Genomic DNA, 26,150 nt, shown 5'->3' on the forward strand with positions numbered 1-26,150 from the left:
AACAAGCAATGGAAGTCTATGCCACCCAAAATCGTCTGCTATGTTAGCCTCACAGCTCCAGTGCAAAACCACAGAATCAAATCTTGGCTGATCTTCATGATGCTTGGGGTTAATCAGATTTTTCTGGTGAACTTTTAACCGTTTGTGCAACATCATCCTTCACTATACTGACACCGCAGAACTGATGCAATATGCAAGTTCATTTGTTTAAGGCCAAAATACATAATCATAATCAGTGCAGGCTAATTCTTAATTAATCTTATCAGAAGCTACAATTTTTTTATATATTGGCAGATATATTGCAAACACAATATACAGCAATATAACTGCAATATTGTATTCTCCCCACTTCTATGCAGAATATATCCTCTATTCTCTACAGCCTTAAACAGGAATCCCATGGATAATTCGATGATTGAGATGTAAACAAAGTCATTCAGAGTGTTTTGTGAAATGGGTTATTTTAGGGAAACTTACCAAGTCAGATTTCTTTACAGTGGTGGTGATGGGAACCAGGGGTTGCCATGTCTACGACACAAATATAGCCATTTTATTTATTTTCCAAACCTACCAGTGAACCTACACGTTTTATATGTGATGTTGATGATGGTAATATTTTCTTTGGGTACCATTTTGCAATAAAACGTCCTGCAAGTGTTTTAAAATTATGTTGTAGGCCACAATCTCTCTATAACAAAACATCTACCAAAAACTCTAAGCGGTAGACTTTGGCATGAAGCCACGCAACCTTTGGCATGGTGATCCTGGTGCTGGCAAAAATGGATGATTATCAGAGGTGAGATTTATGAGTGTAGACCATTTTTAAGATGGAAAAAGGCAGGAGAGTCCTGTACTCTTAACTTTGTTATACAGTACTGAGTTAGTCTGGAATTAAACACATCCATGGCTCCCAGGAAATCAACAGTCAACAGCAAAAGTTGGGAAAAGTGAACTCTTGATGGAGTGTTCTGTTTACCGCTGCAGTCCACGGACTGTTGTTACTGGCAGTGGCAGAACTTTCCAGTTTGCTGTCATCCATCCACTGAAAACATGTGAACGGAGCATCAGTCATCAGGCAGCGTATTTATAACCATTTCACATACTAACTTTGTGAGATGTATCTTTAAGAGACATCAGAGCGGATTCACGAAGCAGGAGTCGCCATATTAAAATATTTCCAGGAATGTGGTCACGCGAGCCAGAGGGTGGGGGGCTTACTCCCCCATTATAAAGACAACAAAGACCCAAGCTCCATTTACACCACTAACCAACTTCAGCAACTATTTTGCCACATTTTATTACATTTCATTTTTGTGACTGCTATTGTTCATGACTATTTGGAGCCTTAACACTCATTTTCCATGTAGCTGATTTTAACAGAAAGTTTAAGTCTTGCCAGGTTTTTCTGCACAATCTGCTGCCGTTGCCCCGGGAGACATGGGTGGGGTGAGGTGGAAGACGCAAGACTTAAGCAGACAGGAACTGTACCCCTTTCTGCCCATCGTTGAAGACATTAAAAGCTTCAGACGTCTGGTTCCTATCACCATCACTGTGAACAATAGTGACAGGGTAAGTTTCTCTAGAACGGAGCATTTCACACCAAACCACTCTGACCGACTATTTACATCTTAACCATTTAAATTATGCAGAGATATTGAAAATTTGGCAGATGCCCTTTTAATCCCCACCCCAAACACACTGTTTCTTATAGCTCAAGTGATAATTAGTTCCATTGTTTTTCCTTTTTCTCCAGTTTTTCCCCCAATATCATTCAGCACTAACGTGAACCAGGTAGTCACAAACACTTCAAAATACCCGGTTCGGGTCTTTTGGGAGCTGCCATACAGGAAAAATGTGCACTTTCTGGAGGTCCCTGAAAAATAGATTGGTAAATACTGACTTCAATCATTCAGAAACACAGCCACAACTGCAGAGATTGCTATAGTCTATGGATCTTGTCTGAAAACTCATGTAAATGAACTGGGAGCAGGATTTCAGCAATAACTGACAACTCCCTCAAGGCAGTCGTTCCTTTGCTAAAATCCTTTAGCCGCAGAGCAGCTTAAGTCACACACAGAGCCCTTGGAGGAGTGGAACTGCATGCTTCTGATCCGTGAATAAGCTGCATTCACATCAGCTCGTTGCTATAGTTTGTCTATGTACTTTGCTAACATTACTGAACAATAAATAACAGGGTGTTTTCACATACACAGATTTTTTTTGTTTAAAAATCACTCTGACAGACTGATACACTATGTAGTCTCTCCCTACAGATGGACGGGGGAAAGAGTATATTTGAGGTCTACTGTTTTGGGAATGTTCCACTAACATACAAATAACGTATCTAAGTCGAGTCTACGCTCTTCTCCACGTCGGCGCTAGTCTTCTGTCTTCCCATTGGAGGTTTGAGGGATGATGGTGGTCCACAGGCTAACCAGGGGGTTTGGACTGGTTAACCTCGAGACTCTAAAGACCTGTGAATGAGGAAAAAAAGACTTTAAGTATTATATTAGAATCTTATTTTTGAAAGCACATTTACAGTTGACAGGGGCAGATCCAGCAGGGCAGAAATTTCATAAACTGACTTGTGGCAGACGTGATATCCTATGACAGTACCATGTTTAACGTCACTGAGCTCCTCTGTACAACTCAGTCTACTGCCAGTGTTTGTCTATCAAGACTGCATGGCTATGTGCTTGACTATATACACCTGTTAGCAATGGGTGTGGATGAACTCAACAATTAGGATGTCCACATACTTTTGGCCACACTGAGTACTTCAGACTTGATATGCTTCTGAGATAAACAAATTCACAGTAGCTAGAAATAACTTGTTTATATGGACCTGGCCATTTAAAAGCTGTATTTGAACGAGATCTGGACAACTGTGGTGTCAACAACATACAGTGTGCGAGCAGCTGGGCTTAAGTCTAGATTCGAAAAGGTCAATCTAGAAAAATGCATATTAGTAAGTAGGGAGTGCTGAAGGTTGAACAGCATGTACATGACGAACTTTTAAAATCTTATGTTTGTAAAACAATTTTTTAAACAATATTATGGCCAAAAGCTGGCGAGGGAAGTGGTTCAACCTCACCCTACAAAACGTGCAGATGGGTCTTTTGCTCAACATTTTAAAATTCTGTTACTTTCCATTATTGTTTTTAGTCGTTGAAATTTGGGGATGCTGCAGCCCCTTCCCCTCTACCTCCCATGTCCCTGATTACAACAGTGTAAAATGAAGGTACCAGTAGTTTGCTGCAGTCACTGAGGTGTAGACAGGAGTTCAGCTCTCTGTAGGCGTTTGCTGTGTGTGCTCAGTTAACCAAACTGGACAGAAAGAAACACTCACGCGTAGCTGGTGTGTTGCTGGCGCCGCCTGGCGCTGCGCAGCTTCTCAAACCTGGCCTCCATCTCCTCCAGGACTTTGGGGGTGTAGCGGACCACCAGCTTCACCGAACCCTGCGCAGCCTTCAGCAGCTCCACTGCCTTCTCATGGTGCTCCCCCTCCACACTCTACACACAGGAGAACGTGGGAAATACTGAGTGAACAGAGAACAGTGGAACGCTCTGTGAACCGCAGACGTGAAGGCAAAAATCAAATCATCACAGCCACCACGGGTGACATTTCAGACTAAGGTTGGGGGGGGTCAAGCCATCTCAGTCAACTATATCGCACGTATAAATTTATTATATTTATTTTATTTATTTAGAAAAATTACCTAAATTGGTCAAAGTATAAACAATTAAACATTAACAAACATTGCATTGCATGAAAACTCGTCGCATCAGAATGCAGGCTGCCCCCTAGCGTCATGGAGATCAGTCTCTATATATGGTAGATAGTGTTGACAAATGTCAATATTCTATAATTAAAGTGAGTTGACGAACACTTAAGCGAGGGCAAATGCTCCACCTTGCCCCATCACAAATGTCGCCCCATGACTGCCACTCTACATACCACTCCGTTGACAGACAGCAGCTGGTCGCCCCTCTTCAGTCCGCCCTGCCTATCAGCCACGCCTCCAGGGATCACCCTAGAGATGTAGATGGGAGAGTTCTGCTCCTTTCCTCCCATAATGTTGAAGCCCAGACCCTCGTCCGTTTTGGGCAGCTCCACCACACGTGGGTGGGCGTGGCCTTCACTGGCCGCGAAAGCTGCAACTGTTGCCTGACGAGGGAGAGGCAAAAACGACGTCATAGATTAAAGAAGGGAATGAGAAATGCTAAATGGTGACTGCAGAAGACTGTTCAGCAATGTGCAGAAAGAGAGATGTAGAGTGCTGAAAATACAGTTGTACCAAAAAGTATTTGGACATCTGTGCCATACTTTAGATTAAGTTCACTGTGTTTGGAAACAAAATGTGAAAACAAGTGGCGTTTTTCTTTAACAGGTCATTCCAACACTGTCATTTTCTTTTTCTTTCAAAAGGTGGCTGTTGTGTTTTACTGGTTTCTGTTCAGTAGTTTCGTCTGCAGGTTAGCATCCAAAATGCCTTCTGAGATCAGGATCTCAACAATAAACACACATTGAATGGTTCTCTGAAACCATTGTAAGAAAAACAACCCCAGACTTTGATGTTTCCACCTCTGTACTTAATAAAAATCTTAGTGCAGTCTGGTTGGAGTTTTTCTCCAGGCTTTCTACTCACAAAGACCATCAGTTTGATGTTGTGCTGAAAGTGCTTCTCTCTATAACAAACTAGGACACTGTTGTCTCTCTGTGTGTGAAATGTTGTGACTGTGTGTTGAGCTGCCAGTGAGCAATGAGGAGCAAAAGGGGAGGAGTGAGAACCCCCTGCTGTGAAAACAATTCACACTTCTCTACAAAGATGGCCATGCTGAGATAAAACAGAGAGCTTAACCAAAGCTTTCCTCACATCAAACAGTCTTGTACAACTGAGACAATTAAAATTAGCATTTACACAATAAAAACCCTTGTATAAATTATAAAATCTAGTTCTCTGTCAATTGTGCAAATCAAAAACCTGAAAAATAGTCAGAAATTGCTTTCTATGACTACTGTGAAAGCAAATTCAATTAAAATGGCTGTCCAAATACTTTTGAAGATATAATAGCACTGACCAGTATTTATGATCACAAGTACAAATCTGCCCATGGTATAACTAACTATAAATATATAATTTGTTAATCGTTAGTGCGATACTGACCTTTGCAAAAAGAACTGTGGCAAAGTATTTACCTTAGCAGTGGCCTGAGCACGGACCTCAGGTCCACCCACAATGTCCAGGGTGTCGTACAGCTGTTCATATACCTATAAGACAGAGCATGAAAACGCATATTATACGCAGAAAGACAGATTATTCAAACAGCTGAGCTGTGGGACTGAGTGTGGGTGGGGTGGTTGGCAGTCGTCTAAACTGGTAACAAAAGTGCAAGAACAATTCGCATACTTGTGCATCAGCCAATCATCTGTAAACAGTGTGAAAACAAAACAGTTCTGTGAAACTGGAAGTAGAGGCAGGCAATATGACAAAATATTATTGTGATAAATTACATCACGTTACGATTTTAAGTATATGATAAGTATTTGTTGTAAGTATTTATTGTACTATGGAAAGTGCTGAATGTTGAGGCGATGTTGGGCTACTGTGCTGAAATACCTTTATTCATTTGATTTTACTGCATTTGTAATCCTAAAACAATAAATGTAATATTTCTGTGTAATGCTAAGCCAGGTATATGTAGCAACAATTTCTATGTTTTATAAATATTTATGTATCTGCATAAATAAAGTAACTCCCTAAAGGTAACTGTGCAGTAACAAGTTGCTGATATCATCCATTATTTTATTATTATTAGGTGAGCTCACTTATTTCTTTTGTACCGTTTTCTTGGGTCGCAGTCACAACCATCTGGGATACCATAGTGATTGCCTAGCAACACCTTATCAACCACCTGGGATCCCATTGCAATGACCTACTAACACCCTGACAACCAGCTGGGATCCCATAGCGATGGCCTAGCAACACCTTTACAACCACCTGGGACACCACAGTGATGGCCTAGCAACACCTTACCAACTACTTGGGATCCCATAGCAATGATCTACTAACACTTTAGCAACCACCTGGGATGTGATGACAATGTCTCTGTCAGGCCAAAACAATGTAAAGTAAAAAAAAATGTAAAACAAAAAAACAAAAAAAAAAAACAAAAATAGTTTTACTATTTGACTTTTTTCTCCTGTTCCTTCCTAAATCGATTATTTTTGCAAACAGTGAATTAATTAACTGTACTGCTGGTTCTGCCGTTACTGGTGCATTTTCACCACCTCAAATTGTTCTCAAACCTCAGCTAAAGTAAATCACGTGACACATATCACACATCGTGATAATGTCCTCCAAGTATCACAGTGTTATATTTTGTCATATGGCCCACGCTTAGCTGGACAGTGCCATTAGGTAGAATGTGGGAGAGTTGTGGAGAGGAGAATAACAGAGCTGGGAGGAGAAACGTGCACGTGCTCCAGTCAGAGAGGGAGGAGTGCAGAGGAGGTCTGTAGAAGCAGCAGTCACTGTGAAAGTGTGGGAGGAAGAAAGAATAGTGCAGTCAAATCAGTGACTCTATTCAAAAACCGCTCCCGCCCACACGCCGCTTACTGTCCACTGGGATCTGACGGGCAACGTCCAGCAACTTGAAGAGGAAAATGAAGCGGTAATTAATCACAGACGGACAGCAGCTTCAGTGCCTCAGGTCACATGGTAAAAAGTTATCTGATCAAATACAACCATCAAATCCAGTCATGAAAATTTTAATCATTTTCTAAAGAATCATAATCAAATCAGGGTGAAATTTGGTATGTCATGGGGAACTGATTCACTTCTAAGAGAATTATATGCTAATCTAATCATGGTTAAATTTGATATCTCATGATCCACTGAACCATTTTCTAAAGAATCCTAATCAAATCAAATCATTCAGTAATCGGATATTTCATGACTCACTGAATTGATTCCATAATCACATCGAATCAAACCAGGGTGAAATTTGAGATTTCATAAGGCACTGATTCATTTCAAAGAGAATAATAATCAAACTAATTCATGGACAAAATATGACTTTTAATGATGCATTGATTCATTTCCAGAAGAATCTTAAGCGAATTGAATCATGGTAATATTTGATACTTTAAGAGTCACTCAGTTGTTTTCAAAACATTTGTAAGCAAAGTGAAACGAATCATTGTGAAATCTGATATTTCATGACACTGATTCATTCTTAAAGAATCATGATCTAATCGAATCATTGTGAAATTCGAGACGCACTGAATCATTTCCCAACAAATCACACGATTAAATCAAAGAAGGATAAAATTTGATGAGGCATTCATTAATTTCCAATCACAACCTAATCAAAGAGAATCAAATCACAGTAAAATTTTAAAGATTTAAAGTTTTAAATTGATAAAGATTCACTGTTTCTTTTTCAAAAGAACCATAATAATAATCAAGTCATATCAAATCATGGTGATATGTGAGATTTGTAAAGGAATCAAACCATGGTGAGGTCAGAGATCCACACTACTAGTTTTTAAACACGTGACAAACATTTCCAGACCACTAATAAGAGTCTGGAGCCAAGCTCACTCAGTGTGTCGTGCTCTGTCGGAGAAAGAGGAGCAGTTCAGCAGCAGGTGTGTGTGTGTGTGTGTGTGTGTGTGGAGGAATCCCACCTCTCTGATAGCAGCGCAGAACTTGCTCTGAAGAACTCTCTGCAGCGCCTGCAGTTTAGGAGGCGGCAGCTCACCACTCCTCTGCAGCCTGTCCAACAACTCAATCACCCTGCACACATCTACAGAGAGAGAGTGAGAGTGTGAGTGAGTGAGTGAGTGAGTGAGTGAGAGAGAGAGAGAGAGAGAGAGTCAGAGAGAGAGAGTCAGAGAGAGTCAGAGGCAGAGAGTGAAAAAGGAAGGAGAGAGAACAGCGAAAGAGGAGAGACAGAAAGAGAGAGAGAGAGAGAGAGAGAGAGAGAGAGAGAGAGAGAGAAAGAGATGAGACCGAGCGAGTGTGTGTGTGTAAGAGAGAGAAAGAGAGAGAAAAAGAGATGGAGACAGAGAGAGTGTGAGAGACAGAGAGTCAGAGAGTGAGGCAGCGAGAGAGAGTCAGAGGCACAGAGTGAGAGAGAAAAAGAAAGGAGAGAGAGAACAGCAAAAGAGGAGAGACAAAAAAGAGAGAGAGAGAGAAAGAGAGAGAGAGAGAGAAAGAGATGGACAGAGCGAGTGTGTGTGTGTAAGAGAGAGAAAGAGAGAGAAAAAGAGAGATGGAGACAGGGAGAGTGTGAGAGACAGAGTCAGAGAGTGAGACACACAGAGAGAGAGAGAGAGAGAGAGAGAGAGAGAAAGAGAAAGTGAAAGAGAAGAGCGAGAGACAGAAAAAGAGACAGACAAACAGAGAAGAGAAGAGCAAGACAGAGGCAGTGAAACAGAAGACAGAGAGAAAAAAAAGACAGAAAAGAGACAAACGGAAGAGAAGAGAAAGCCACAGAGAGGAAAAGAGAGAAGTAGAGAGAAGATGAAGGATAAAAGAAAGGGGAAGAGAAAAGAAAGAGATGAAAAGAGAGAAGTAGAGAAAACGGGAAGACGAATGAGATTAAGACAAGTGGTACGGAAAAGAGATGACAGAAAAGAAAAGAGGAGCAAAAGAAAGAAAATGAGAAGAGAGGGGATTAGAGGAGATGATGGGAGAGAAAGAAAGAACAGAGAAGAGAGTGGTAGACAAAAGCAAAGATGGAGAAGAGAAGAGAAGAGAAGAGAAGAGAAGAGAAGAGAAGGCTGAATATTAACCAATAAAGCAAACGCAAAATACGGCACTGAATAAAAAGACGCGTATTAATATAATGAGTGTAATAAAACAGTCAAACCATCACAGCTGTACAACCGCATAACCGAATGTGGGCAAAGACAGACTAATATCCACCCCACATGACCAGACAGTGGCCGAACTGAATGACCAAATTCTCGACCATCTCCTGGTCCTTAATCCCACAGTTGTAATCCGAGTGGACTGAGATTATCACCCGACCAACCCACAGAAGAGAGAGCGCAACGCTACACTGGGAATGAGCACAAGGTGCTCGCGGGCGGGCGGTGTCCATTCACACACAGTGACTACTATGAACACACAGTGACCACTAGTGACCACTACTGACCGCGCCTCCACGGCCGAGACCCCCAGTTGGCTGGGAGACCCCCACACACCGAGCCAAAAGCAATGAATACGTGACGAACTCCCTCCCAGTCGCGGACGGAGCCTAAATCAGCTTCTTATTCGAATTCGCCCGTTCCACCTTAAATGGTGCAGCATGTAACTGCTGCACCATTTAAGGTGGAACGGGCAAATTCGAACGAGAAGCCGACGCAGGACTCGCACGGTTTATCTGATGCTCGCCCCCCACCTCCTCACCTCTCTCCAGGCACAGCGGCTCGCTCATCGCCGCCATGTCCGCCGCCTCCTTCCCCGGGTGGTAGTAGGATGACATCATGAGGGCACGGAGCCGCGCTGCAGCGCTTCCTCTCGGCTATCGACTCTCAGCTCTCGGCGTCTCTCCGGAGCTAGAAGTGCAGCAACTAATTCACGGAAAACCCTCTCGGCGTCTCTCACTTCTCGCGGGTTTTGCACGGCGGAGGTAGCGCCGAGCACGCAGAGTCGGTATCGGCGGATGACGCAGCACATTGCGTCAGAGGCGCGGAGCGACGTGATTGGCTCCCGGGAGGCTCGCCTTTTTCGCTCGGATCTTGGGACGCTGCACTTTAGGATGAAGTTAAAGGGGAACTCCACCGACTTTTTCCAAATTTTCTGCATGATTCAGTGGCTGAGATGTTACCAGATGCATTCAGAGTGACTTGACGTGAAACGGTGCGTTGTAGAGAAACTCACAGACGTCTTCCCAGTGGTGGTGATGGGAACTGGGGGTCACAACGTCTACAACACAACTATACACATTTTATTTACTACCCAGACCCACCAGTGAACCCACACGTGTTTTCCGAGCTTTGTAATGTTGATGATGGTAAAATAGTCACAAATCTGAAAGAAAGAAGTTTCCTTTGGGGACTATTTTGCCATGCATGTAACCCTCCGCCATAAATGAATTTGAAAAAAATATATATTTTAGGTCAAACCTTCTCAAAACTATGGAAAAGAAAATAATGAGGCACAGTGCAGTGCATCCGTTAACATTAATATGGAATAGCTTTATGTAAAGGAGCTTATAGAAGAATTAAACTCTTCAGACGTCTGGTTCCCATCACCGCCACTGTGAACAAAGCGGACCCAAGTTACTCGAGAATTAAGCGTTTATCAAAATACTCTGAATAACTTCATATGTAGGTGATTTAATTACATTGATTTTGTAAATAATCAATAGAATCTCCCTTTAAAGAAAATTTAATTCTTATGTATTTATTGATTTCTTCAGCTTTGACTATTCGCATATTGTGGTATTGTGTCGCTAAGGTTGCGATTGTACTTCTTATTCTCCAGGGTATATTTTGGTTTTTCCATCTGAATTCACATAACCAAATCATAAGGCAAATTATTCAGTAACTGCATGAAATTAATGTACATTTTTATTTTGGTAAAAGCTCCTGTCAAATTACCAGAAAATGTTTTATGATCATACATATTGCTATATGCTTACAATTTACTGCTGAAAGCCAAAAATCTTAAATGCTCTTTGTATTTTTTTTTTATAAAAATAACTTTTACAGAGCAGATCACTGAAGAGACGCCGTCTGTTTATGGTTTATAGCCCAGATTTGTGGAAAAATGGGTCGACTTTCAGTAGACAAAAACATTCAGCTTCTTTTGTTATTAGGGTTTAAAATTACATCACCCATCTATTTGACTGGAAAGAAGACAGTTACAGCTCTCATACGACCCCCACCTTTTGAATGTAGCTTATGAAATATTAAAGTTATGAAGAAAATGACGAAGCGCGTTTTGGAACCACCAGTGGTCTCAAGGAGTTGAAGAGGTTAATCATGCATTTATTTATACCATCTCTTCATATTTCTGATTAAATTACCAAAAGGGTTCTGCTGCTGTTATGAGCATAGCACCATAACAAAAGCAGAACCTTTTTTGGTGCTATATGGAACCCTTTTCAAAAAGGTGCTATATAGTACCACATAGAATGTATTCACCATCAATCTGTAGAACCACTTAAGCATGCAAATGGTTCTTTAAGAGTGTATTTGCTTTCATTTATTATTGGTAAAAAAAATCCATGCTGGTCTAAGTGCTAGTCTAGCTGGTCACCCAGTAGGACCTTGCTGGTTCATCCTCATACCAGCAACCTGAGGATAACATATGCTGGTTTTGCTGGTGACCATGCTGGTCTAAGCCACTTATTATAGCAAGGCTGGCCAAACCATTTCTTTCAGCTAATGCCCTGATGCTGGAGGTCCGCTGCCCAGAAGTAATCCCACCTGTTCCAACATACCTGATCCAACAAATCAGCAAGTTAACAAGCTCTGGCTGAGTTAAAGTCTGTTTTAGAGCATGGACAACACAGGACTAGAAACCATATCAGCTTTGGGCCATTTCTATCTCTCTTAACAAACTACCCAGCATGCATGCATGCATGCATGAATGCATGAATGAATGAATATACACCGCACACCTGTCCTAAGGCTTGTGTACATTAAACCTGTACAGCATCCCTACCAGTAAAATGAGAACTTTATGAACTCAATTTTCAGGAAGCCCACCCCCTGCAAGACTTACCAGTATGTAGTAGTGCCTTTTACTTATATTATGCATACTATATTGGAATAACAAGCCGTGAACATTTTCATTAGCGTATTTATTAAAGAGAACCAAGATGCAAAACATAACCCAAAAAAATGCCACAAGAGGGACAGGTTCACAGAGCATTCATACTCTTCTGAAACAATTAAAGCTAATTACAAAAAAAAAGGAAAGAGAGCAATTTGTGAACCTATGGCAACATATTCTTGATTAAAAACACATCTTTGTCCCTGGTTGGAGGAGGGGCCGGCGCAAAGTGATCCACATAGTAAGAAAGGCAAAACAAACTGTACACGATGAAGCAGCTGGGGGAGACATTAGTAGTGAGGTCTTCAGATCAACAGCCAACATATTCTTAAATACATCCTACCTTGAAATGACTCTTGCGATAGACTACTACAAAAAAAATATTCATAGACGCCGCACTCTCAAAGCTGATGTGTGAATTGTGACAGCAATGGTGATTCACCACTGAAAATCTTTCAGTCCAGGCGGAGCCCTGACCAGGCTCTGGGAAACTAGCTCTGCACGTTTTTAAACACATCTACTTTTAGAGTGTGGACTGCGACCCCCAACGTACTTAGTATTCATCACCCTGGGCCTCCATCCTGTAACCATTTTCATTAGATGCATAACCTTCTCCAGACTGCATGGAGTCTTGGTCCATCATCATGCCCATCCCGTCCTGAAAGCCTTCTTCGGACTGCGGCGGGTTGGATTCTTCCCCTTCTTCACCTCCGTTACCCAATCCTTCGTGATCTCCAGAAGGTGGCAGCAGAGAGGCATGTCTATCCTCCCGTCGCTCTCCTCGTTCACGGTCACCCCGGTCTCGTTTATGCTCGCGGTCTCTGTCCCGGTCCCTCCTCCTCTCTCTATCCCTGTCCCTGTCTTTATCCCTGTGACTTCTCTTCCTGTCCCTGTCCCGATCCCTCTCTCTATCCCTGTCCCTCCCTCTTTCCTCTCCCTCAATACCTCCTTCCTCACCTCGTCCCAGCTCTCCTCCGCTGGGGTCCTCCATGCCCCTCTCTCCTCCCTCTCCCATGCCGTCCGCCATGCCCACCATACCCTCCTCTCCTCCTTCGGCTCCTTTCCCCCTCTCTCTGTCCCTCCTCCTCTCCCTGCTCCTGCTCCTCCTCTTGCGGTCCCTCTCTCTGTCGCGGTCTCTGCTCCTCTCTCGGCTCTTGCCCTCTCCCTCCGGTCTCTCCCGTTCTCTCTCCCTGCGCCGGTTGCTGGCGCCCTCCTCCCCGCCTGCCCCGATCCCCCTCTCGCGCTCGCGGGACCGGGTGCGCCGGCGGCGCTCCCTGGAGCGAGATCGACGACGCTCCCCACGTTCCTTTTCTCTGTCACGGTCCCGGCTGCGCTCGCGGCGGTCACGCTCACGGTCTCGGTCACTGCAATGAGAAAAGAACCACAGCAGTGTGATTCTGAGTTCTACATTCATTCATAATGCTAATGTAGATTTTTATATTCTAAAATATTTCAGTTTTCTATTTCAATAATACAAGTATTTTGTGAAGAAGATTAAATGATTAATATGCTGTAATTATCTTTCAATAATTGTCAAGTTATCTGCCATGAGATTTGATCAATAGGTAAATACAAGACGTTCTTGATATGTAAAAGGGCCCATTTTTTTTGAAAAAGTGAATTAAACTCATTTTTTCCTATTCAGCTTACAGCACTTCAGCTCCACCCACTTATGATGAAAGATTGTCCCATCTCACCACCCTTCCATACTCACCCCCCAATAGGTCGATCATCATATCGTGAAGTGTCATCTCTGCCCGAGTGCTTGATGTTGACATCTGCACCGCCCCTTCTGGTACCACCCAGACCTCCACCTACAAATCAAAGCCACAGATTAACTACATGACCTACACACAGAAGGAATATGTAGACAAAAGCCATGTTTAAAAGGTCTTAAAGCATTTGTGAGGCTTGATTTACCACAACCATGTTTTTACATGACTAAAAGATAAAGAAAGTTAAAAATAAACACGTTACTGTGCCTTTAAAAGTGATATGTAAATGTGTTCTGTTCTGATTGGCTACCCTATATTGCCTCATTTAAAGCAAAAGCAGTCCAAGCAGAAAACTCCCACATAAACTTCAGCATGAACGGGTAGAGGTAGAATACCGCACACTGAATAGGACCGTGTGGGTAAATAGATGTTATATCACAAAAACACAAAGTAAAAACTGTTTCTGCAGCTTAGTTTCATTGTGTGGACTGCATGGACTGGAGAGCGTGTGGTACATTTGGAAACTAAACGTTTACACACAAACTGCTCAACACATGACATGGGACCTTTAAATCTGACCGCTTCAGAAATAATTACCAACATACTTCTTCAAAAACAAAAAGCTAAGGAAGTTATTTAAAACCATATTGAGGGAAAAAAAATAAAAATAAATAAAAATAAAAAAAAAAATAAAAAAAGGTTGATCAGCAAATAAACTAATCCACAGAGATCAGCAGTGCCTTACCAAGCCTACGGGGGCGCCACCCTTTCACAGTGCGACCTCTCTCCACATCCACGAGAACTCTCCGCCCGTCAATCTTTTTACCGTCTGCGTGCTTGTAGGCAGCTAACGAGCAGGAAAATGTAAAAGAAAGAGAGAGCAAAAAGGTAGAGAGGGAGAGAAAGAGGATGAAGGGGGGAAAAAAAGAAGTGAAAGTGAGAGAGAAAAAGAAGACAGTGAGGAGGAGGAATGCATGGTTCAGTATTGTTTTATTGGTCTCTTACCTGGAGGTACCTTTTGACGCACACGCAAGTTCATACAGCCATTAGAAAGCGCATGCTTACCTCAGTTAAGTGACAGTTGTGAGGTAGCAAAAATCACTTGTGCTGCAAGTCACTAACCAGGAACCTTGTCCTGTTTATGTATTTTTATTACTAAAAAGTAGTCAAACATAGATTGACAAGGCAACTAATTCAATTTACAGTGGCTATGATGTATTCAAAACACAGCCTTGTGTGTAACTAGCAAAAAATGTTTGCTAATTACAGAGTTATAACCACAGGCTTGCATCATTACTGTCCTCCAGCGCCACATCCACATGGAGCAACAACTGTTATCCTATGATCATTACATGAACTCAAGCTGTGGGCACAGTCGGAGATGAAAAAGGAACTCCGGAGCATTTTTATCCTTAACCGCTCTCACACCTGGGTACAACCAGGAGCAAACTGCATCTTCAAGCAGTAACATAAGAAATGCACTTAGCCATTATTAGATGCTGGTACTGACAAAGGCTGAGGAAGACCAGAACTGAATGGCCTATTCTAAGGTGAAAGAACTCTAGAATACGTCCACCTTCATTAAAGAAAGTGTACAGGAACCCGTTCAGTATTAAGTATACTTACACTGCTGTATAATTACAATAGACGATTAAAATGATTTAAATGACTCAGTACTATAACAAATTATTAGTATTGGTGTGTGTTGCAATCTCAGTGTATGAATTCTCCTCTTGGCCTTAAACCACAACAGATTTGTTTGGATCTCATGCCAGCTGATGACCATCGGGCCTTCAGGAAAACATGTACATTTCAACAGCTTGGCACAACCTGCACTGATGAATATTTATTGAGCCTAAAATGAAAACGTATGCATTTAAATGCCAAGCAGAAGTCTTAAAAAAGGCAAACAACCTGCATTTCGTTCAAGCCGTATGCATGAGCTCATGCATGCTGTTTAATGAGAAATGACAAACCTAGAAGGGAAAAAAACCCTTTATTGTTGAATTATACATCAATGCATATCTAAAAACTTGTGCAAATGAAAAGGGTTTAACAAAGTAGGGCCTGACCGATATCAATCTTGCAGAGTTCAAGAATCTGAAAGAATCAGAAGATAATTTAATAAATAAAATAATAATAATAATAATAATAATAATAATAATAATAATAATAATAATAGACTCCAATAGTTTGAGTTAAACATGGCTTTCCTGGCACATTTAGTTCAAAACTAGCACATAATAACAGCAGAAACTCACAAAGTGTAAAATAATTATTGTAACAGTGGGCAGGGATTCCCAGCATTCCTAGCTGTTTCATTAGTTTTTGTTAATGAATTTTCATACATTTCTTTTCTTTTTTAATAAGAGTTCAAGTCAGGTTTGGGCGCTTTTTGAATATTTACTTTTATCCATAACGGTGTCATGTTCAAATGAATTAACCGTTAGCTTAGTCTCTTTAACAATGCCTGGTCATTTCAACAAAAACAAGTCGTGAATTATTAGTGCGACTCGCAGGACACTAATGCCAGCCTGTCAACCAATGTAATCGGCCAGGCCCTGCCACAAAGTATCCAGCTATTTTCAAACCCATTTGGGGACGTCGCATGTTCTCTCACACACACACTCACGCTCTCTCTCACACATTCTAGAAGGGAATTACCGGTTAAGCTACTGACAACCATCCACACCCTCACATTAAGACACATGGGCACAAAAGACAAAAGGAGCACCCATTAAGATACAACTGAACGTTTCTCACTCCCCACCCCCCCAAAACCAATCTACATTTTCACCAATTTAGAGGATGTACTTAAGACGCCAACACTGCCAGACATTAACGGTGCCATATTTATCCCCCACCCCAATTTTCAGTCTAATAATAGTTCTTTCCAAAACGCTAGAGTCAGTTTTGAGCCAATGGGTAACTCATTATCTCCCTCTTTACCATTACCTGCAAACGCTACCTTACCATTATACCTGGCAAAGGCTGGAACCCATCGGTGGCATAGCCCCTCGCAATGTAGCCTGGTGATTCCAGTTTGATACTCGAAGGTAAGCAGCGAAAAGTGGGATACAGGTGGATCGAAAAGAAAAAAATAAAAATAAAAATAGAGATCCATTCCAGACAGATGCATGGATGGGGTCCACACAGCTACTCTGGTCTGCACTGTTGAGGATGGCCATCTCAGCGGAATGAGATACAAAATCAAGCTCTTATCTATTCAGAGGGCCTTACCATCAACCCTCAAACCTCTAGCCTAGAGGGCCTTACCATCAACCCTCAAACCTCTAGCCTAGAGGGCCTTACCATCAACCCTCAAACCCCTAGCCTAGAAGGCCTTACCGTCAACCCTCAAATCTCTAGACTAGAAGGCCTTACCGTCAACCCTCAACTAAACTATCAACTCTCCAAGAAACGAGGGCCTTACCAAAAACCCTCTCTACTCCATAAACCTAGAGGGCCTTACCCTAAACCCTCAATTTTCTAGTCATCTACTTATAAACCAGAGGGCCTTACCAACAACCCTCATGCCAAAAATCCTGACCTTTTCTCATAAAACAAGGGGCCTTACCAAAAACCCCCTTCCTCTTGCAGATTCCTATTCAGGAGGGCTTACCAAGAGGTAAACTAACAAAGCTCTGCCTTTTGATGCCTGTGAAGTAACAATTATAAATTCAGTCTCACTAATCAGGGAAAAAATCTAAACTCAAAAGGCACGGAAGAGTAAGGAGAAATAGGTTTCCAGGTGAGGGGCATTTTTTGAACGTAGAGATCTTAAAAGTTGTTCTTAGGTGTTCAAGCTTTTCTAGAACTGGACAGAAAAAGGAAACTGTTCTTGGAGATAATTTAAAAATCAGAAAGTCGGCCCAGATGCAAAATATCTGTGTGTGCATGTACGGTGAAATCCTTTCCTAAACCTGAAGTTAAAATTTGTTAAGGAATCCTGTACGTTTCCATTAGACATGTAAAATTTCTCCTAACTCCCTCGATCTGTCTGAGAGTTGCTGTGCGTAGTATTATTCAAGTTAGATTGCCTTTGGTTAACCTATGCTATTAAAGCCATCAGAGACTATGATAAAAATGGCCATACTCCATAAGATTAAAATAACGAGCTTATGGTGGTGTCTGAGTCAGTAAGGGCAGAAATCCAATATTTTGCTCTACAATCTGTTGAGACATAGCTTTTAAAGATCTACAGCAAAATACCTGGCACGGTACAAACCTTTTCACACACGAGGAAAACATTACAAGCTTTTTCGCAAATCACTACGCTTCCCTTAATGCTGGAAAAATAATCTCAAGCCCCTTAAGTTCCTCTGTATGCCCCCTGCAAAGGCTGATTTATACTTCTGCAAAAAAAGCATTGACGTTCCCACGTTAAGACAAACAGAAGGGGTTCAAGAATCGGCCTGTCAATCATGAAACTTTAGCTGACAATTAATTGCCATATAAATAAATGCAATACACACCATATTTTGCTCATTGTGTTCAAAGCATAGTTTAAGCCTAAAGTGTCCAACTTAGCTAATTAGCTTCATAGCATTCAATACTTAGTTACTGTGACAACAAAAAACAGGTCAAGTGGCTCTTTGATTTACATTTTTTTGCCTCAACCCAACAAATAACACCCAGTTCTCACTGTTTCACTGTAAACATATGGATGTAAATGTTAACAGTGGAAAATACTTGCAATCACCTCAAATAATTGCCATCAGGCAATATGCAGTAATTGTGACCTCCAACTGCGCATATCTAAGGAACTGTATCAACCAACCACTGAGTGATGCACAATATTTTGAAAGACACTGCCATAAAAACTTGAGGACCTTTTTTCCCCCCCTTAGTGTTTCACGCATTGCACCAAATCCAGTTAATCAAGACTAACACTCTTTGTAAAATAGGCAGTTCTTTATGTACAGACAACATGCTCAGAGAAGTGTGCCGTTTATCTCAGGGACGAAATTTATTACAATAAAATATCGTCATGTTGCCTACCTCTACTTACAAACGGAAGTATTTGGGCAGTCCATTTGAATATCTATGCACTACGCCTGCATGTTGTTGCAGACTCGCAAATGCAGAAGTATAATTCAGCCTTTAGAAAATCGCCCGAGCTAGCCAGCAACTGGCACGACAAACTGATTTTATTTAAATCTTGCAGAGTACAACCTGGGCTTTGACATCTATATGCAGTGGCTTTAACAGTACAGGTTGACTTCAGGCACCCACTCCCTAAGCCTAACCCAAGGAACGTTCAAAAGACCAAAAACAGCAGCTTTAGACCTCAAAACGAGGTGGACAGGAACCTCATTTGGTCCAATGAACGTGTGCCTTGTTTCAGCCTAGTAGTAGATGAGGGTGTAAAGAAATCTTACCCATCATACAAACCCATCATACCAACCATATACTGAGCTGTGGTAGTAGGGTGTAGATGTATCAAAACCATCATCATGATCTGCAAGCCAGCTCTGGCCAATAGCCATCAGAGATAGGCGGCTGCAGTAGCAATGAGAACAACACACAATTAATACACTGCATAGACTTGCTCTGCAACACTAATTACAGTCTCACCTCACTTTTAAAACTGCCACTTTTTTGGTGCAGACAGACAGGTATACAGGTTTAGAGTCACCTTTGACGCTACAGAAAGGCTTGGCCTTTAGCTTACCGTCACCGCTCCAGCCGGAAACACAGTCCTATGTGTCACACTGCCTAAACATTACAGAGATGCCATAGAGTGGCAACATTCATCAGAACGTGTGCGCAGTGGACTAATGCACAGCGTTAGCCCCACCCCCCCAGTGATCCACCCCCTCTACTGGACCCTCCCTTCCCTGTAGCCATGTGTGATGCACCTCCACATTCACACCTGATGCAACACAACACAAAGGAGAACAATATTCCGCACAGATGTGAGAGCAGACACTGACAGTCATACGCACAGACACACAAACACAGATGAAGGGTCGTTAATTTGACCTTTCCGAGGCTTTTTTGTTTTGTTTACATTTCAGTGCTGTTTATTTCCATTAACTGAGCAGTTTCAATAGGTGGGCATTTAGGTTTACAGCAGAGAGGATGTAGGGCTGAACGTCAGAAAAGTTTGACCTTTGAATGCCCTTAAGTATTTCCAAAGGACAACAATAAACTCAGTGTTTAAAATATACTGAAAAATATCTAACCAAGAATGTGGTCAGTCTACTCACAGTGCATGTCCCGCTCATGTTCATACTCAATGAAGGCGTAACCGCGTGGTTTTCCGGTCCTCTTGTTGTACACGATGTAGATCTGGGAGGAAAGATTAAGGATTTTGTCAGAAAGATTAAGAAGGTGTGTGGAAATAGTAGGGAAACCGTGCATTTGATTAGCATTACTTACTCGTTTGATGGGGCCATAGACCTCAAACTCACGACGCAGCTTGGACTCCGTTGTATCATAATTCTGCGCAAAAACAGTAAAATACAGGGATGAGAGAAGCTGAGAAACGTTAGGACTAGAAAATTCACACTACGTTTTCTTTTCTGATACTGAAAGCTTATGTATCGACCAAAAGAGAACTTTAAAACGAGCAATTTTTAATTGAAGCACTTCACTTAAGACGAGCATCTGAAAGAAAAAACTAACTGGATACGACTTCCATTTGCTTTCATACGCAATGTATAATAATCCAAGTGCTTGAGTTAAATCAAGCCAACTGTGTTTATGGGCAGTGAGGGTTCAAATAAACAGATGTGTGACAAAACAAGTGAGAAACTTTATTCCCTTTTGAAAAAGGAAATCTATTTCCTTGGCTCTATTCTTACCCTGACAAAGCAGGCAAATTGTTCTTTGCATTGTTTATTGACAAGGTAAGCAATGGATAATTTTAAAAACAATATCTTCACTTGTCAAGAGCACTGGACTTTTGTATACAGCAACCGCACACAGGTGCTGTTCTTATTTAGTACCTGGAAACAGTTTTACTGTTAAAAATAGATGATTAATAAAAATGCAAAACAAATGTACAAGTAAATTCTGCTTGGTTATGACATTGAACTAAAGTAGAGAATACTACTACTACTACTACTACTACTACTACTACTACTACTAATAATAATAATAATAATAATAATAATAATAATAAGAAGAAGAAGAAGAAGAAGAAGAAGAAGGTTGTCTTGTCTTAAAACAAAGCAAGTACATGCTCATACAAAAAAAAATTCTATTTTATATATTTTTCTCCTCCACTTAAACTTAGCAAATTATGCATTAAAAGCTGCAGAAAAAAATGGCATAAATATTGATGTCATTTGACCCAAGGTATTCAAACTAGCATACAAATGTGTATGCAAATAAATTTTTTGCATACAAGGTGAGCTTATTTGTGTGACAAACGTTTTTAAACAATAAGAATTTGTTTACAACAGTAGACACACACTATTCGGGACTGAACTTTCTGTTCACATTGCTGACCGGACAAGTTGGGGGAAAAAAAAAAAAGCTAGCGTTAAACCCTAAATGTCACAATGTGAGCGAGTGCTGCTTTAGGATAAATTTACAAAAATCATTCTAGGAGTCCCCTTTGTCCCCCCACCCTCAGATATCTGAGTCAACATATTCTGCTGATACCAGTACGACACCAACTCAAATTACACCTAAACCAGAAACTGCAGAGTTAAAAAAAAATACTATTACAACACAAAGCACTTACAATTCGAGCCACAAACAAGGTCTTAAATGCATCTCCTTGAGCATTTGGGTCATTGTGAGGATCCCCTGCAAAATGGAAAGGGAAAATTGAGGTCAGAGCGAGTGTGCTGAGGCTGGATTGTGTAACAGTTATGCTTTTTAAAATGCTTAGCATACTTACACAACTTCAGCTCCGCTTCCATTACTGTTTGCCGCCTCTCCATTTTCTCACGCCTCTGTGATGATTCAAAAACAGCCATCAAAAACAAAGCCCACAAAGCAAACAGGCTTCACCACACGACTTTTTATTCCAGGTTATTTTTAAATCATCTTTAAATCCAATTATAACCAACTGTTGAAATGTCCCACCTTTCTTTCCAACCTCTCCTCTCGTGTTTCGGCTCTTGTAGGTGGCGGGGCATCTCTAGGGTCCTGATCCATAACAAACCAAGACATCAATTAATGAGAACATCAAACTAGATTTAATAGGCCACACTAATATTAATCATAAATTCGTACAAGCACACAACATAAGCTCTATAACTTATCACAGACGAGTTTTCCCAGTGGCTGATGAGGAACGATCTTAAGAAAGTAGAAACAGTATTATGTTAAGACCTTAAAAGCCAAGATTATGGCTACATAACCCCCGCCCCCCCCCAAGAGGTCCACTTATGTTTGCAACTGTGCCTTTAAAACATATGTAAATAAGCTTTGTTCTGATTGGTTGCTCTGTATTGCGTCTCATTCAAAAAGTGGTATGGGCTGAAACACTCCTTATAACTTCAGTGTGAACAGGCAGAGCTAGACTGCTGCAGGCTGATTAGGTCGATTTGTTTAAGTGTGTTTGTTTTTGTGATGTTACAAAAACAAACAAAACAGGCTGCTTTTGCAGCTTATTTTCCATATAAAAGCGGACGGACTGGGGAGCGAATGGTGAAAACTAACGTTTAGATACTACGCTGAACGCTTTCTTAAAAGATTTTAATCTCCGTCAGTCCCACTCGGCCATACCTCAAAGTGCTTGATGAAAGGGGCGATCCCAGAGTACGGCTGATTGTGGTGCTTTTCATGGGGCAGCTTCCCCAGCTGCGGTAGAAAAGGAATGGGGTCCCGCGGGGCAAACAAGGCCAGCAGGTTCGGGGGCAGAAACTGAGTCATGGTTCACCTAAAAAGAACAAGGACGCAGCACTTCAACACCAAATCACACTTCATACAAGACCTATAGGCAGTTTATTACTGAGAATCACAAGATTACTCAACTTAATTTCACAACCATTATAAGTACTCGCACATCACTTACAAAGTTGAATCAGTAAGGCAGCCTCAAACGTCATGTTTGAGGCTGCCTTACTGATTCAACTTTGTAAGTAATGTGCGAGTGCTTATAATGCTTAAAGAGTAATGTTGCAATCGGTTATTCTAAGGGTTTCACGTTGGGCGATTCCTCCAACTTCATCTAACATTATCTTACACTCGCCAAACTGCCAAGTAGGGGGAAACAACAAAGCAGCAACAAAGACCAACCTTAAATTATATAACAATAGTACAGAGATTTAAGCGTTCACAAAGTAACGGCTTAAAAGGAGACTCCTAATTTTTCTAAATTTCTGTATAATAAGTCACTGAGTGGTTTGACTAAGTTTCACTTGGTTCCAGAGAAACTTAGAGGCAGAATTGTTCACAGTGGTGGTGATAGGAACCGGACGTCTGAAGGACTTAATGCCTCTAGAAGCTCCTTCACAGCTATTACATGAAACTGTTATGTACACACTGTCTGATGACTGAGACATTGGTTTTACGGTAGTTGTGAGAAAGTTGTGTCAGTGTATTTTAATTCAGTCATAGTGGAGGGATACATGAAGGACGCTATTATGTAAAATAGTCCTGAAAGAAATCAGTTAGACCATTATTTTACCATCAACATTACATCTAAACACTCAGGAGAAACGTGTCCACAAACGAATTATTTTACGCCAATTCCCTCTTAACGACTTTGTTTACACTGCAGACAATGATTTAAGGAGAAACTCTGAAAAACCGGTGGGATTCCCCTTTAGGTTAACGTTATATTCATCAACCCAAACGAGCTTTATAATGAATTAGCTTCCTACACTCTCGGGATCATACTCAAAAAAAGGTTCTTTGCATGGTGAAATGGTTCTTCAGATTAATGAAGAACGCGGTGTAACTTTAGTTTTAAATATAACCTTTTCGGAACGCATCCTACACAGAACCAAAAAGGGTTCCTCTATTGTTATTAGCTTTACATCGTAGGTTAGTTAACAGCAGCAGAACTCTTTTGGTGCTGTTCAAAACCGCGTTCAAGAAGAACCACAAAACACACAACCATGTAGAACCACAAACACGTTCTCCATTAATCTGAAGAACCACTTCACCATGCAGAAAAAAAAGCATGCATAATTCTATAGAGAACTCACGGTTCTGAACACAATCATTCGCCTTACTGAAGAACCATCGTTTTTCAAGAATGTAGCATTAGTTAGTTAACCTAGCGCACTAGCGGCGGTCAGCTGACTTAGCCTCGTTTGTTTAAGAGGTACTCATTCCCGAATTAGTGAAGCTAAACCGAACCATCAGTGCAAACCCAACTAATAAAGCCGTGTTTATAATAATTTAGACCGAGAATGAAAAACTTGGACAGCCTGGCTGCTTTAGCTAACGCTATAAGCTAGCAAACGCTGCGGCCGCGTTCCAATCCGTATACTTGAACTAGAACCCTTCACTGACTAGTGCGCATACTGACTAAACGCTTATCTACTGACTAGGATTTTAAACAACAAACCTGCATCAAACAAATCTAAACACACGCTAAGCCTCACCGCTAAACTAAACCTACGCAAGGGCTAAGAGTCCGACCTAATCAGAACATAAGCGCTCACTCACTAAGACCACTAGGTAGAACACAAGCGAGCTTATTGGAACGCGGCCTGCCTTCTCCGAGGCCTCGTGTCGGACATTAAGCTCACATACCTCAGCTCCGCATCCAATCTCCAAACTATTCTCCCGTTCTCCGGGGTAAAACGATCTCCCGCAGTTACTAAAGGTGCTCCCAGCGCGGGTTATAATCTAAAGGCGGCGCCGCGGATTCGTGAGTCCGATTCGCTGCTGATTTCTTTTTCTTCCTCTCCGCGCTGCGCTCGCTCTTAAAATGGCGCCACGCCGTAAACCGCAACAATCGTCGAGGGCTTTTTTACGACACTGTAACGCAGTTTGCGGTAGGGGTGTGGCTACCTTGGCAACGTTTGGACGTTGGTCGCAGCACGTTGTGTTAGTGGAGCTCAGCGCAGCCGCGGCCCATTAACGCGTTCATCAGTCCTACAGACACATTTCAGCCTGCGCGCCGTTTATTATGCAGTATTCCGCAGTGCAGCCCTGCATACAAGCCCGTTTCCGCCACTGGAGAAATCCATCGCGATAGAGTGAATCATAGTACTGAGGAAGTTTCCCAAAATTATGACCAAAAATTGGACCAGTAAACAAAATGGGCTGCACTGTGGAAAACGCATAGTTTCTCCTAAAAGCAGTTTTTAAATGCAATGTGTGTGAGGAAAAATGAGGAAAAAGTAGCTCACCTTCAGTATATTATTGTATTAAATATTATATTATAGTAATAGATTATAGAACACGATCAATAGATGCATGCCTTTCACCAGTGCACCTTATCATCCGAACAGATTGATTAAAAGCAGTTGACTAATACTTCCTGGGTCTAAAGAATAGTATATTATATTTATTTATATATATATATATATATATATATATATATATATATATATATATAAATATATATATACTATTTAGACCCAGGAAATATTAGTCAACTGCTTTTAATCAATCTGTTCAGATGATAATATTAAAGTATAAAACACACACACACACACACACACACACACACAGTCTAAGCTGCTTATCCTTCTGGGTCATGGGGGGAGCTGGAGCCTATCCCTGCAGTCACTGGATGGAAGGCAGGATACACCCTGGACAGTTCACCGGTCCATCACAGGGCAGACAGACAGACACACTCACAATCACACACACACACACACTCACACCTAAGGGCAATTTAGCATGTTTGGACTGTGGAAAGAAACCAGAGTACCCAGAGGAAACCCATGCAGACACAGGGAGAACATGCAAACTCCACACAGTAAGGATCCTGGTCGCCCAGACAGGGGAATCAAACCCAGGCCCTCCTTGCTATGAGGCGACAGCGCTACCCACTGCGCCGTAAAGTGTAACATTGTGTGTGTGTGAGTGATTGTGAGCGTAAGCGTGAATATGTGTCTGTCTGTCTGCCCTGCGATGGACTGGTGACCTGTTCAGGGTGTATCCTGCCTTCCATCCAATGACTGCTGGGATAGTCTCCAGCTCCCCCACGACCCAGAAGGATAAGCGACTTAGAATATGTGTGTGTGTGTGTTTGTGTGTATGTGTGTATATGACTTACTCATGATTATGACTTAGCATCTCATTATTATGACTCTCTTATTCAAAGTTATCACTTAGCATCTCATAATGAAGACTTACTTTATCATGATTATGACACAGCATCTCACAATTACAACTTAGCATAACAAAATTAAGACTATTATGATTATGATAGTGAGTGATTGTTATGAGATATCAAGTCATAATTATTAGAAACTCATCAGTATGATATAGCCAGTCGTAATCATAGGACGCTTAGTCATAACTGCAGAAACCTTTCTCAGTATTATGACTCACTCAGCATGTTTTTCTCCAGTGGCAGAAATGGGCTTCCATAGCATTGCACTCTTCAGCTTTATCAGTTTGACAGAACTGATGACTTTGTATCTTTTTTATTCATCTGTGTTCTCTCACTACATTACCCAGCATGCATTACACACATCCATCACTCATTGGGGATCCCTGCAGTGCTAAGCAATTCTAGAGGCTACATAAATACAGACATGGAGCT

At 41.5% G+C, this 26,150-nt stretch overlaps 2 protein-coding genes across 2 annotated transcripts; both read right to left on the reverse strand.

Annotated features, from left to right (window-relative positions):
* Positions 1-557: 557 nt before the first annotated feature.
* Positions 558-9,664, reverse strand: lin7b (lin-7 homolog B (C. elegans)). The gene is made up of 6 exons (XM_036590538.1): positions 9,423-9,664; positions 7,694-7,812; positions 5,201-5,272; positions 3,959-4,168; positions 3,350-3,513; positions 558-2,474 (listed from the first exon to the last, which is right to left on the reverse strand). The coding sequence occupies exons 1-6, from the start codon at positions 9,499-9,501 to the stop codon at positions 2,453-2,455; spliced, it is 666 nt and encodes a 221-aa protein (XP_036446431.1). The 5' UTR covers positions 9,502-9,664; the 3' UTR covers positions 558-2,452.
* Positions 9,665-11,860: 2,196 nt separating this feature from the next.
* On the reverse strand, positions 11,861-24,384 carry snrnp70 (small nuclear ribonucleoprotein 70 (U1)). The gene is made up of 10 exons (XM_036590433.1): positions 24,182-24,384; positions 22,202-22,355; positions 21,557-21,619; positions 21,369-21,423; positions 21,210-21,274; positions 19,898-19,960; positions 19,726-19,807; positions 14,259-14,360; positions 13,513-13,612; positions 11,861-13,162 (listed from the first exon to the last, which is right to left on the reverse strand). The coding sequence occupies exons 2-10, from the start codon at positions 22,346-22,348 to the stop codon at positions 12,352-12,354; spliced, it is 1,488 nt and encodes a 495-aa protein (XP_036446326.1). The 5' UTR covers positions 22,349-22,355; positions 24,182-24,384; the 3' UTR covers positions 11,861-12,351.
* Positions 24,385-26,150: the final 1,766 nt, after the last annotated feature.

The sequence above is a fragment of the Colossoma macropomum genome, unplaced genomic scaffold (genome assembly GCF_904425465.1).
Source record: "Colossoma macropomum unplaced genomic scaffold, Colossoma_macropomum, whole genome shotgun sequence".
NCBI classification, from domain to species: Eukaryota; Metazoa; Chordata; class Actinopteri; order Characiformes; family Serrasalmidae; genus Colossoma; species Colossoma macropomum.

Coding starts and splice junctions, on each gene's coding strand:
- lin7b (XM_036590538.1), bottom strand. CDS start 9,501: ATGATGTCATCCTACTACCACCCGGGGAAGGAGGCGGCGGACATGGCG. Junction 3,514..3,958: donor TGCTGTCTGTCAACGGAGTG/GTATGTAGAGTG, acceptor TCCTGTGTGTAG/AGTGTGGAGGGGGAGCACCA. Junction 2,475..3,349: donor CAGCAACACACCAGCTACGC/GTGAGTGTTTCT, acceptor CCTCATTCACAG/GTCTTTAGAGTCTCGAGGTT.
- snrnp70 (XM_036590433.1), bottom strand. CDS start 22,348: ATGACTCAGTTTCTGCCCCCGAACCTGCTGGCCTTGTTTGCCCCGCGG. Junction 21,424..21,556: donor AGGAGAGGTTGGAAAGAAAG/GTGGGACATTTC, acceptor GAATCATCACAG/AGGCGTGAGAAAATGGAGAG. Junction 19,808..19,897: donor TCTATGGCCCCATCAAACGA/GTAAGTAATGCT, acceptor CTTTCCTCCCAG/ATCTACATCGTGTACAACAA.